The sequence below is a fragment of the Dermochelys coriacea genome, chromosome 24, assembly GCF_009764565.3.
Source record: "Dermochelys coriacea isolate rDerCor1 chromosome 24, rDerCor1.pri.v4, whole genome shotgun sequence".
NCBI classification, from domain to species: Eukaryota; Metazoa; Chordata; order Testudines; family Dermochelyidae; genus Dermochelys; species Dermochelys coriacea.
Genome location: NC_050091.1, coordinates 11244673 through 11258214, shown reverse-complemented (window position 1 = coordinate 11258214; position 13542 = coordinate 11244673). Strand labels below are relative to the sequence as shown.

Here is a 13542-nt window from a genome sequence, read left to right as displayed (position 1 = left end):
ACAGGGATTGCTGTAGAAATGGTGGAGGGGAACTTAAAATAAAAGAGTTTGGTGAAGGCACAACTACTGGAGTCCATGCAGTTTCTGCAGGGAAGAAGGTGGGAGAGGAGCCATACCCCATGACGTGTAGGGGCTTGTCCAGGATCTTGACTTTCCCAGTTGTGACGATTGAGAGACACGGGGGGGGGGGAGGCTGCGGCAAATATTTGGCACCCGTACGATGGAGCAGACTCTGCAGTAGTTGGTGGGCCAGCAGAAGAAGCTGCAACAGATCATGCAATCTTTCCAACAGGCACACCGGCCGGAGAGAGAATCCCTGCCGGCCTGGCAAGCAAATCAACAGAGGAGATTGCAGAAATTTATCAGGGAGCAAGCACGAGTGCAGCAGCAGTTGCTTCAGACACTGGTGAGTTCCGGTACGGGGAACGGTAACCGGAGCCTGGGGGTCGGCCTGTGTAAATGACATTTGAGAGGGTAGCAATGGGAGCTGGCTGAGACAGAGGAATGTGCCCCCCCCCCCGCCAGCAACCTGTTTGGCGGGGGAGCTCAAGTGGCCTGCATGGCCTTGGGTGACAAACAGACAAAGGACTTTGATGTCATTAAGGCAGCCATGCTCCTCTGAGTGGGATTGTCTACAGAGAAATATTGGCAGATGTTTCGGGCTGTTCGATAGGCTGGAGATGGACAGGCCAGGACATGTGCCCAAAGGTTAACTGATTGGCTACCCTCTGGTTGAAGCCAGACACGCAGACTATGGGCTAAATCGTGGACTCCGTAATCCTGGAGCAATTTCTACAAGGCCTCCCAGAGTACACCCGTGTCTTGGTGAGGAGGCACCAACCCACAATCCTGGAGGCAGCGGTCAAACTCATGGAAGAGTTTGAGAAAGCAGATTTTTTTATAGACAGCCTTTAAAAAGAGACAGCCCATCCATGGACTGTGGACTGGAACAATGTTGTGGTTGGACTGGGACCTGCTACAGAGGAAAATGCCAACCGTCTCGATGAAGGTTGGGAGTGGATGGGAGAAGGGCCTAGTGGACACTGCATCAGGATGTTCGCTGGCTAGGAAAGATGTGGTAAAGCTACACTGGATCCTTCCCAGAGAAAGGCTGAGTTTGGAGTGCATTCATGGGGAGAGAAAGCTCTACCCAATGGCCGAGATTCCTCTGAAGGTCTGGAGAGAGTTCAGGTGGAAATGGCTTGGGGCTGTGGATAGGTGATGGTAGGGATGGACTGGAGCCCCTTCCCCTTTAAGTGAAAAGCAGCTTAGTTGGGGTCCGTGGCAGAAAGGAAATGGTCAGAGATGAAGAAAGGGCTTGAAGTAGAGGAGCAGGAGAACCCTAGACAATGTGATACAAGCCGAGGGTGACAGAGGGAAATAAACATTCCCAAGCGGAAAGCGGAAAAGAGGAGGAATTAGCCAAGCAGGCATTCGGAGAAAAGGGAAGGTAGAACATACCAGAGTGGGATGGGCTGTCCTCGGAAGGTTCACTACCAGGGCCTCGAGAAGAGGAGCCCCGAGATAAGTGGGTAGGACTAGGAGAGCAAGAGTGCACAGAGGAATGGAGAGGGGACAGGACAGACCCCACTGCAAAGCAAATATTGCGATAGGGAGGAGTGAAACCCTGGAGTTGCCCTTGGTGTGAAGATCAGTGGGCCAAAACAGAATCATGGGGGTGTCCCCCCCACCCACAAAATGTGACTTTGGTGGGTGGAGCGGGATAATCACCCTGGGGGTGAGCACAGGAAAGAGGTACCTGGCACCTCCTCTAGGGAAGGGCGGGCCAGAGGCAGAAGGAACGTCAGCGGTAGGCAAGGATAGAGGTGCATGACAGAGTGCAGGGTGCATGCACATAGGTGAGCCTGTCCTTTGATCATGCTGATGTTCATTAGTTCCCCTTGAGAAAGCTGAGGGAGGTAATTAGACCATCCGGCTGGGCTGACAAGGAGGCAGGAAGGAAGTCCCATGGGGGGGGGAAGAGAGAGGGGACCAAGGCTAGTCAAAACCAGTTACACCGAGGTCTCAGGGGAGGGAAACATCTGTTTCCCACAGGTCCTGGGGAGAGGGCTAAAGGGCTGTTGGTGCTGTAAATATACTGTTGCACAGGGATTGCTGTAGAAATGTTGGAGGAAACATAAAATAAAAGCGTCCGGTGAAGGAATAAGAACTAGAGACCGTGCAGTTTCTGTGCGGAAGAAGGTAGGAGAGGAGCCATGACCTGTAACATCCCCATTGAGCTAAGTTCCCTCTAAGCTGCACGCCATTCTCCCCCAGTCCCAGGCTAGAGAGGGGTGTGGGGGAGTCCTCTCTCCCCACTGCAGCCCCAGGGCAGCCTGCATCCCAAACCCCTCATCCCTGGCCCCACCCCAGAGCCCGTATCCTGAGCCAGAGCCCTCACTCCCCCTGCACCTCAGCCCTGTGCCCCCTCCTGTACCCCAAACCCTTCGTCCCTGGCCCCACCCCAGAGCCCACATCCCCAGCCAGAGCCCTCACCCCCCCCCCACACCCCAACCCTCTGCTCTAGCCCTGAGCCGCATCCCAAACCCCTCATCCCCAGCCCCACCCCAGAGCCCTCCCCCGCATCCCAACCCTCTGCCCCAGCCCTGTGCCCCCTCCCATACTCCAAACCCCTCAGCCCCCACCCCCGCCACACATCACATCCATATTGGTGCACATAACAAAATTCATTCCGCACAAAAAATGTAGAGGGAACTTTGCCATTGAGTATGGGTTGTAATTGTTTAATGATAACCCCGTCTGGGTTCCAGTGTATGGTGATAGGTGACGATTAGGGATGTGCACTCTGAAGGTTTTGTTCCCTATATTGAAGCAGGTTCTCTTGTGGTATTTTGGTGGCCCATTCCAGGCTGTGATCTACTTCTCTGGTGGAGTGTCCTTTTTTGGTGAAGGCAGTTTTACATGTGTTAAGGTGTGTGTCCTAGGCTTCCTCCTTCGAGCATATTCCTCAGTATCCAAGGGCCTGGCTGTAGATAGGGTGACCAGATGTCCCGATTTTATAGGGACAGATCCGATATTTGGGGCTTTGTCTTATATAGGTGCCTACTACCCTCCATCCCTGTCCCAATTTTTCACACTTCTTGTCTGGTCATCCTAGCTGTAGATAACGGATTTCTTTGTGTGTTTGAGGTGGTTACTGGATCCGTGGGTTTCTTGTCTGGTTTCCTGTAGGGTTCCATTGTTGAAGCTGATTGTGATGTCCAGGAAGTTGATGCTGGTGCGGCAATGTTCTCAGGCTAAGAAACATCAGTTTGAATGTTGCCTAGCTGTCTGAGCTGGGATGGGCCATTAAAAAGGACTGGCTGCGGCCAACCCCAAATTAAAGGAGAATCTGAGAAGACAATGGCAAAGCCAGTCATGAGGACATGGACACCTAGTAACTAAGGACCTACAGGGAGAGGGATTTCCCCACCTCTCAGCAGGGAAGCTGAGCAAAGAGCCCAGCTTGACAACAAAGGATGGGGAAGGTGGGGGAGTAAGGATTTCTTCAGGTATGTTAGCAACAAGAAGAAAGTCAAGGAAAGTGTGGGCCCCTTACTGAATGAGGGAGGCAACCTAGTGACAGAGGATGTGGAAAAAGCTTATGCACTTAATGCTTTTTTTGTCTCTGTCTTCATGAACACTGGGCAGCACAGCATGGGGAGGAGGTACCAGCCCACTGTGAAGAAAGAAGTGGTTCAGGACTATTTAGAAAAGCTGGACGAGCACAAGTCCATGGGGCTGGATGCGTTGCATCCGAGAGTGCTAAAGGAGTTGACGGATGTGATTGCAGAGCCATTGGCCATTATCTTTGGAAACTCATGGCGACCGGGGGAGGTCCCGGACGACTGGAAAAAGGCTAATGTAGTGCCCATCTTTAAAAAAGGGAAGAAGGAGGATCCTGGGAACTACAGGCCAGTCAGCCTCACCTCAGTCCCTGGAAAAATCATGGAGCAGGTCCTCCAGGAATCAAGTCTGAAGCACTTAGAGGAGAGGAAAGTGATCAGGAACAGTCAGCATGGATTTACCAAGGGCAAGTCATGCCTGACTAATCTAATTGTCTTCTATGACAAGACAACTGGCTGTGTGGATGAGGGGAAAGCAGTGGTCGTGTGGTTCCTTGACTTTAGCAAAGCTTTTGACACGGTCTCCCACAGTATTCTTGCCAGTAAGTTAAAGAAGTATGGGCTGGATGAATGGACTATAAGGTGGATAGAAAGCTGGCTAGATTGTTGGACTCAACGGGTAATGATCAATGGCTCCATGTCTAGTCGGCAGCCTGTATCAAGTGGAGTGCCTCAAGGATCGGTCCTCAGGCTGGTTTTGTTCAATATCTTCATTAATGATCTGGAGGACGATGTGGATTGCACCCTCAGCAAGTTTGCAGATGACACAAAACTGGGAGGAGAGATAGATATGCTGGAGGGTAGGGATAGGATACAAAGGGCCCTAGACAAATTAGAGGATTGGGCCAAAAGAAATCTGATGAGGTTTAACAAGGACAAGTGCAGAGTCCTGCACTTAGGACGGAAGAATCCCATGCACTGCTACAGACTAGGGACCAAATGGCTTGGTAGCAGTTCTGCAGAGAAGGACCTAGGGGTTACAGTGGATGAGAAGCTGGATTTGAGTCAACAGTGTGACCTTGTTGCCAAGAAGGCCAATGGCATTTTGGGCTGTATAAGTAGGGGCATTGTCAGCAAATCGAGGGATTTGATCGTTCCCCTCTCTTCGACATTGGTGAGGCCTCATCTGGAGTACTGTGTCCAGTTTTGGGCCCCACACTACAAGAAGGATGTGGAAAAATTGGAAAACGTCCAGAGGAGGACAACAAAAAAAATTAGGGGACTGGATCACATGACTTATGAGGAGAGGCTGAGGGAATTGGGATTGTTTAGTCTGCGGGAGAGAAGAATGAGGGGGGATTTGATAGCTGCTTTCAACTACCTGAAAGAGGGTTCCAAAGAGGATGGATCTAGACTGTTCTCAGTGGTAGCAGATGACAGAACAAGGAGCAATGGTCTCAAGTTGCAGTGGGAGAGGTTTAGGTTGGATATTAGGAAAAACTTTTTCACTAGGACTGTGGTGACACACTGGAATGCGTTACCTAGGGAGGTGGTGGAATCTCCTTCCTTAGAAGATTTTAAGGTCAGGCTTGACAAAGCCGTGGCTGGGATGATCTGGTTGGGGATTGGTCCTGTTTTGAGCAGGGGGTTGGACTAGATGATCTCCTGAGGTCCCTTCCAACCCTGATATTCTATGATTGACTGCTGGAAGGAATCAGGGACTCTCACCTGGGAACTGACTAAGGAGGTCAGACAGAGACTGAATATGGGATTCACTACAGCATGGCTGGGCTCTGGGCTGACCAGAACGGTCCATGCTTTAACCTTCCTGTCTCTGTTCTAATCTATGGACTGCCAATGCCCTCTTGCGGGTAACTAATAAAACCAACAGTGCTCTATGAGGATCACTCTAAATACTGGCAAGGGAACATTAATCTCTGCAGAGTAGACAAGTCTCTACCAGGAGTCTGTCTCAGTTGGACTTGCAGAGCAGAGCTCACGGTGTGGAGCAGGAGTGCTGGAACCCAGAAGTTCAAGAGGTGACGAGTCCACGTGGCTGACTCTGAAGGAAGAGGGAGAGGGCACAGCACTAGTCCTGATACTGCTGCTGGGTGTTTACCATCCACAGCTCCCCAAACCTGTGCCTTGGCCCTGGTACTGCTGCTATCTGAGTACTGTCTATTGCTTTCTCTTCCCTGTGGTCTGGTACTGCTGCTGGGTATGCACCATTCACTGCTCCCCTCCCCCTCCCGCTGGCACTGCTGCTGGGGGTGTAGCGTTGTCACGGATCCGTGCTGCGCTCCCAGCTTTGGAACAGTCTCTTGCAGGAAGACTGTTTTCTTTTCCTTCAGGTTGGCCACATGGCCTTGCCGTCTCCTGGGACTGAGTACTCCTGCCTCACACCGTGAGCTCTGCTCAGCGAGTCCAATTAAGCCAGACTCCTGGGAGAGGCTTGTCCACTCTGCAGGGTTTGATGCACCCAGCCAGTGTTTACAGGGATGCTCACAGAGCGTTTCCAAAACAGTTTGATTTATCAGTCAGCTGGAACAGCACATTGACAGCCCATAGGTTAGCACAGAGACAGGAAAGTTAAAGCATAGACCGTTCCGGTCAGCCCAGAACCCAGCCATGCTGTAGTGAGCCCAGATCCAGGCTCCGTCCCTCTCTGTCTGACCTCCTTAGTTCCCAGGTGAGAGAGCTCCCAGCTTCCTCCAGAAGCCAGCACTTCTCCCCCACCTCCCTGTCCTTTGTTCTCCACCTGGACTCTTTGCTCAGCTTCCCTGATCAGAGGTGGAGAAATCCCTCTCCCTCTGGGGTATGGTTGCTAAATGTCAACATCCTGGTGACTGAATTCTCCACTGTCTTCTGGGAGTCTCCTTTAATAGGGGGTTGGCCTCGGCCAGTCGTTTTTAATGAGCATTTAATAATACTCAGACAGCTAGGTGATGCCACAACACCCTCCCCCCACCTTCCCTCATGTGTCTTAGTCTGCTTGGAGAGCAAACCCAGAGGCTGTGGCTAAGTTGACTGAAGAATTCTTCCGTCAACCTAGTGCTGTCTACATGGCCGGTTAGGTTGGCTTAACTGTGCCACTCAGAGCTGTGGGTTTTTCACATAGGCAGCTTATGTCGACCTCACTCTGTAAGCGTCTGCACTAAAATGTAGCTCCCACTGATGTAATTGCACACTACACTGATTTAATAACTGCACCTCCGCGAGAGGCATAGCGTTTATGTCGAAGTAGTTAGGGTGATGCAGTGTCAGTGTAGATGTTGCGTTACTTACTTTGACTGTTGCTGCCTTTCAGAAGCCATCCCACAATGTCCCACGCTGGCAGTTACATCAGTGCAAGCACTTTTGGTGAGGATGCGCAACACTGACACAAGGAGCATAGTGTGGACATGTAAAACCGATTGACGTAACTTAGCTAGATTTAATTTTGTAGTGTAGACTTGCACATAGTTAAGTCAACCTAATTTTCTATTATAGACCAGGGCTTAGCCCTCCCACTGCCCCCTGCTCAGAGCAGCCAGGAAAAATATAGGGGAAACTGAGGCATGCAAAGGATTCATAAAAATATTTCAGAAAATTCTCACTTCATAACAACCATCCATGGCTCCCCATCCCTAGGCCCTGGCCATGGTACTGACTTTCCCCTCAACATGGCCCTGCATGACCAGTGTTCAGTTCCCTAATGCCTCTCACAGAGCTCGCCAGGGCCCATCTGTGCTAGCCCTCAGTCCCTCCCCAGCTGGGGGCTGGGAGGCTGTGCCAGCTTCCTGTCTTTCTGCTCCTGCTGATGAGAAATATTTCTCTAGGTGTCTTGCAGGATCAGGGACCCTCCTGGGCAGTGTATCCCTAAAGGACCATCCCTAGCTTAGCTCTGCTCTAAAGAGCCCCTGGGTCAAAGCAGGTGAGACCCTCCCAGGCCAGGGAGATGCTTCCCATGAGAGTGACTGGCAGCACCACAGCATGTCCCAGACTGCCCTCCCCACCCCTCCCCCACCCCAGAGACCCCATCATTCCCCCTTCCTGATTGCATCCCACAGAACCAATTGCTCCCCCAGCCCCATCCCACCCCCTGGATCCCATCACTCTCCCTCCCTGATCCCAATCCACAGACCCCATCACTCCCCATTTCCATCCCAGCCCATGGACCCACTCCTTGATCCCAGCCCACCATCACTCCCTCTTCCTGATCCCACCCCACAGACCCCATCGCTCCCCCTTCCTGATTCCTGCCTCTTCCACTCAGCTAGCTCCAACTCCTTTTGCCTCCCCGCTTCTCTGTCAGCCCCAGCAATGGGGTCCCACATGCCTGCCTTCCCTCCTCCTGCAGTAGCTCCCATGGGCTGGCACAATCTCCCAGCTGTCCCGGGTGGCTGGATTACCACTCGCTGGAGGTCAGGGTCTGACCCCGGGACATTGACTCCCCCATGACCAGACCTTGCAAAAGCCACTGCGCTGCGCCTGCCTCCTTGTTGAGTTTAGCTGCTTCCCTACCGGGGACCTGTTCCCTCCTGGCTCTGCTTTTGGGTCATCAATCCCAGCCTGAGCTGGGCTCCCGGCCTGCAGTGCTGGGGGACAGCCAGACACATGGACAGTGGAGAGATCAGTCTGGGACCAGGAGAGTAGTTGACTTGGCTCTGAGAAGAGCCAGCTGCCCCCAGAGGGGCTCCCAGGCAGGGCAAGGTTCTGCAGATGCTTCTTGAGGGATGTTTGTCCATAGGCCCTGCACCAGGAGTCTCCCCTGGGATCCATTGAAACATGAAGCCTGCCCAGACGCCGTCAGCATGGCCCCAGGAGTTGGCGGACTGGGCATTCAGCCAGGGATGTGCGGGGAGAATCAGGCCCTGGGGCACTGGGTCCAGCCTGCGGAGGGAGCTGAAGGCAGGTGCTAGTGATGGGGCCTGGGAGCTTGGGGTTGCTGTGCAGTGAGCAGGGCTTACAGCATATCCTGTAGCCAGGGGCTTGGTCTGTGAGATGCAGGAGTGGAAGAGGAGGCCAATGTCAAATGGCATCAACACTAGGGAGATACGTGCCCAGGCCTCCCTGGCCAGGTCTCTCCGGCTGTCGCCACTCTTCCACCCTGCCCCCCAGCCCTTCCCCAGAGTCTCTGTCTGTGCCCCGGGTCTCTCTCTAGCTCTTCCCCCTCCTGTGCTGAGTAAAACAGCCAGGCGAAGGCAATGTCCAGGGCTGGGGCTCCCTTGTGCTCCGCTTCCCAGGGTCTTGGAGTTGTTGTGGGGAATGAAGAGCCTGCTTGTGCGGTCCTGGGCCCCCACAATGCAGACAGGAGGCAGGAGCCAGCCCCAAGTGGGGCCCCACATAGAGGGGCCCAGTGGTGTATCAGTGAGACTGTCCCGTCAGCACAGGATCTGTAACCCACGGAGCTGGTTCTGCCAGTGTTCAGATGGCACTGCACACAGGGCAGCATTGAGATTGTCAACGAGTCTGTCTCTTTGCCCAGCACCATTTAAACCTGCCACCACCTCTCCAGATGGCACTGCTTGGGGGCACTACAGAATGGAGCAGGCTACTTTTCCCCATGTGCCCTGCAGCCGCCCTCATCATTCTCAGCTGTCTAGCTGGATGCCCCTTGGTCAACTCATGCTTGCATCTGCTCCCTCTCCAGTCACCTGCAGGCACCAGGCTCCTGAGCAGCTTCAGGGGCTGTGTTTGGCATGGCTCCAGGCCCTCTCCCCATGCATGGCGTGTTGCGTTCGCACTGAGATTCCTTTCAGAGGCAGCTGCTGTGTAGTGAACGCAGAGCAGTATTGTGAGCAGGCACCTTTCTCAACCTTGTCTACAAACACTCTGCTTCTTATGGGCAAGATTTTCAAATGAGCTCAGCACCCAGCAGCTCCCACAGTCATGGAGAACCCCACTCCACCCCCTCCCCCCTCCCCTCCACAGAACAATGGAGAATCCCCGATCCAGGGCCGCTCACCTCTCGTGAGCACCTCCGGCACGTGTGTGTGGACCTGCCTTCTCTCTGCTTGCAGTTTCCCATGTTGGGTCTTCAGGTGCTCAGCTGTCGGCTAAGCCACGCATTGTCTATATGCCTGAGCCCACAAACAAACAAACCATTTGCGGGATAAAAGGTCCAACAGGGCATGTCACAGTGCCTTGGGTAATGTCTTAAGCCCTGTCTCCGGGCTCAGTTCTCAGCCCCTTATGGGATAGTTTCAATCTGTCCCTGCCCTGGTATAGAGCAGTGCCCCAAGGGCCTTCTCGCTGGAGACTCTACATCCTATGCTTCCCTTGGGCCTTTGAACAGCTCTTATCCCCTTCTTGGGGCTCTGGCCACTCTGCCGCGGGAGTCCAGAACCCAGGCCCTCCCACTACTCCAGATCAAACCCAGGAACCCTATAAATATCAGCCACGTGCTGCTTCCATCCAATGAAGTGAGCTGTAGCTCACGAAAGCTTATGCTCTAATAAATTTGTTAGTCTCCAAGGTGCCACAAGTACTCCTTTTCTTTTTGCGAATACAGACTAACACGGCTGCTACTCTGAAACCTGTGCTGCTTCCTGTAACAGGTGCTGCTGCTCGTTGCTGCTGCTCTTCCCTGTGCCACTTCCCACACAGCCCCTTCCACATCACCCTTCCCTCAGGGCTGAAGCTCCAGCAAGGAGCAGCACCCTGGCTCCACCAGTCCCAGCCAGCAACTGAACTGCTTATGCCCGCCCAGCAGCGACTTTTAACTGGGCCTGCTGCATTCTGATTGGCTGCTTTGCTGAAGCCTCTCTAGGCAGGCCTGGAGGACTCACCATTATGGCTCCTTTTCTGGGTCAAGGTGTGGTAGGAGCTTGAGGCTTCCAGCAGGGGGCCTCAAAGGGCCTGGTACATGCCATGGTACTGCCTCCTCCCCACAGGGAACAATAGAGAGTCTCTGTCCCCTCCCTTCACCCAGAGAACAATGGAGAACCTCCCTCCCTGCATAGAGAAAAGGGAGAATCCCCTTCTCCTCCCCCCCACAAAGAACAAAGGAGAGTCCCACTCTCCTTCCCCCCACACCCACACCAAGAACAATGGAGAGTCTCCCTCTCTTCCCCTCATGCACAAAACAATAGAGAATCTCCCTCCTCTCCCCTTATAGAGAGCAATAGAGATTCCCCCTCCCCACACACACAAAAAATGAAGGAGAGTCCCTTTCCCCTCCCCCCACAGAGAACGAGGGAGAGTGCCCCTTTCTTCCCTCCCCACTACAGAGAACAAAGGAGAGTTCCCCTCTCCCCCACCTCCCCCCACAGAGAACAATGGAGAATGCCCTCTCCCCTCTCCCACCAAGATCAATGGGGGCTGCTGGGGGCTGCTGAGCTCTTTTGAAAATCTGCTCATCTGTGAGTTTCAGGCTCAGCCCCTTCCTGGGTCAGTAACAAGAAAATCCCCAGGCTCCTCACAGAGTTGTCTCATGTCCTTTCCAGGTGATCAGGTGGAATTTTCTGTAGTATTTTTATGTCCTGACCTCCTCAGTTTCGATTATGTTTTTCAAGGCTACTGAATGTGGAGGAAAAGCACTGTTTGCTCTCAGGGCAGGCTGGGAGACATAGGTGTCAATATCATTTGCCTTTCTGAGCCTGAATGGCCCATTAAAAAGGGCTGGCCGAGGCTGACCTCATGTTTTTGAGAATCTGAGAAGACAATGGCAATGGCAAACTCAGTCACCAGGATTTTGACACCTAGCAACCAAGGATCCACAGGCAGGAGGATTTCCCCACCTCTCAGCAGGGAGGCAGAGCAAAGACCCCAACTGGAGAAGGAAGGATGGGGAAGGTGTGAGGGGTAAGAATTGGCTAGGGCTGGAAGGAGTCCAAGCTGTCACTTGGGACCTGGGAACTGACTGAGGAGGTCAGGAAGAGACAGACAGAGCCTGAATATGGACTTCACTACAGCGTGGCTGGGCTCTGGGCTGACCAGAATGTCTTCCTGTCTCTGTGCTGACCTACGGACTCCCACTGCTGTGTTCCAGCTGACTGATAAACCCAGCTGTTTTGGAAATCTGTGTGAGGATCACTGCAAATACTAGCTGTGGTGCACCAGTCCTTGCAGAGTGGACAAGTCTCTCCTAGGAACGCAGCTCAGTTGCTGAGCAGAGCTCATGGTGTGAAGCAGAAGTGCTGGAGCCAAGAGGTTCAGTCTCAGGAGGTATTGCATCCGTGTGGCCGATCCTGAAGAGAGAGTGAGACCCCGTGGGGGCCTGGCACTCTGAAGGAATTCCTCCAAGAGATTGCTCCAAAGCTGGGGGTGTAGCACCTATCATAGAATCTCAGGGTTGGAAGGGACCTCAGGAGGTCATCAACCCCCTGCTCAAAGCAGGACTAATCCCCAAATTTTTGCCCCAGATCCCTAAATGCCCCCCGCCCCAAGGATTGAACTCGCAACCCTGGGTTTAGCAGGCCAATGCTCAAACCACTGAGCTATCCTGGGGATCCGTGTGGCACACCCCAGCAGCGATTTTGGTGTTTTCAGACCCAGCCCTGTCTGCTCTGCCTGGACCCGCATCTCTCCTGCTGTGCACCTGGATTACTGCTGTCGGGAGGTGGGCTGTGCAACCTAAAGGCTGGGACCTATCCAAAGCTGGCAGCTGTTGAGCCAGCTGAGGGCAAGAGTGGGAGGCTTCCCCTGGCCATGGATTTGTAGGGCAGTGGCCAGATTATGGCTTATGTATGTCCATGGCTGCACACTGTATCAGCAACAGCAGCCACACGCACACCTGCCCCCATGCTGTGCTGGGCACCAGTGTCTGTGGGAGGACGTGTAACACTGACGGACCTGGGTCGTCAGTACGCAGGATCGAACCGGGGACCTCTGGAGCTTAAAGCATGAGCCTCTACCGCATGAGCTAAAAGCCAACTGAGTAAGGCTGTAGAGCAAACTCATTAATCTCTTCCCCTCTCTCTAAATCAGGGGTTCTCAAACTGGTGGTCAAGCCCCCGCAAGGGGTTGCGAGGTTATTACATGGCGGGTCATGAGCTGTCCACCTCCAACCCCAATCCCACTTTGCCTCCACATCTATAATGGTGTTAAATATATAAAAAAGTGTTTTTGATTTATAAGGGGGGTCGCTGTCAGAGGCTTGCTGTCTGAAAGGGGTCACCAGTACAAAAGTTTGAGAACCACTGCTCTAAGTGGTCTCGGTGCCATTAGATGGGACAAAACACCACACCCAGGAGGTGTGTGGGTTACCGACACACATCAAGAGAAATCTTGGGTGATCTGACAGGCAGGGGAGAGGCTGACACTGAACCTTTACCCTGGGTCTGTGGCTTCTAACAATACTTTGGACATCAGTGAGGGGGACCCCAGAGCCTCCTGAGCTGAGACTGTGCCTCTCCCGTGGGCACTAACGCATCCAAGATTCCTCTGGCTGCTGCCCAGCTCTGTGTGCTACCCTCACCAACAAGCAGCAGGTGCTCAGGACGACTGATCCACCCTGGTAAAGTGTGTGGCATCCTGCCCTAGTGTTGCCACCCATCTGGGTTTTACCTGGACAGTCCAGTTTCTAGCTTCCTTGTCCGGGTGCGATTTAGGCTTGCCAGGTGCCTGGTTTTCAACTGGAAAGTCCAGTTGAAAAGGGGACCAGGCAACCCTAAATGTCATTCGAACCAAAAGTCTGGTTACCGCAGGTTGAGAGGAGGCGCCAGGTCATTAACCCATGCCAGTCCCTGCTCAGCCAGGGCTGTCTCCTACTTGCAGGCAGGCTCCTTGAGAAATCCAGTAGCAGTCGGGGAGAGAGGAGTGAGCAACGGGGGCGTGGCCTTGGGGGAAGAGGTGGGATGGCGCCTTGGGGGGAAGCAGTGGAGAAGGGGGCAGGGCCTAAGGGAGAGGCAGAGAAGGGGCAGGGCCTTAGAGAAGAGGTGGGGCAGGGGTGTGGCCTTGGGTGAAGAGGAAGAGCAAGGGTGAGGCCTTTGGGAAGAGGCAGGCAGGATACAGGGCCTGGGGGATCAGGTTACCAGCAATTAGAAAGGCAGCA

At 53.6% G+C, this 13542-nt stretch overlaps 1 protein-coding gene across 5 annotated transcripts in view; it reads left to right on the top strand.

Annotated features, from left to right (window-relative positions):
* CADM3 (cell adhesion molecule 3) overlaps positions 1–13542 on the top strand; it is a 126408-nt gene that overhangs the window by 55502 nt on the left and 57364 nt on the right. For 3 of the 5 annotated variants that reach the window (XR_006276919.1, XM_038382546.2, XM_038382548.2), the window contains exon 2: positions 293–406. The exons of the other annotated variants lie outside the window; for them this stretch is intronic. Coding sequence is in view for 2 of the 3 variants with exons in the window: in XM_038382546.2 (XP_038238474.1) it covers positions 293–406 (114 nt within the window). In the remaining variant the exon portion in view is untranslated. The remainder of the gene's footprint in view (positions 1–292; positions 407–13542) is intronic. 5 annotated transcript variants of the gene reach the window in all.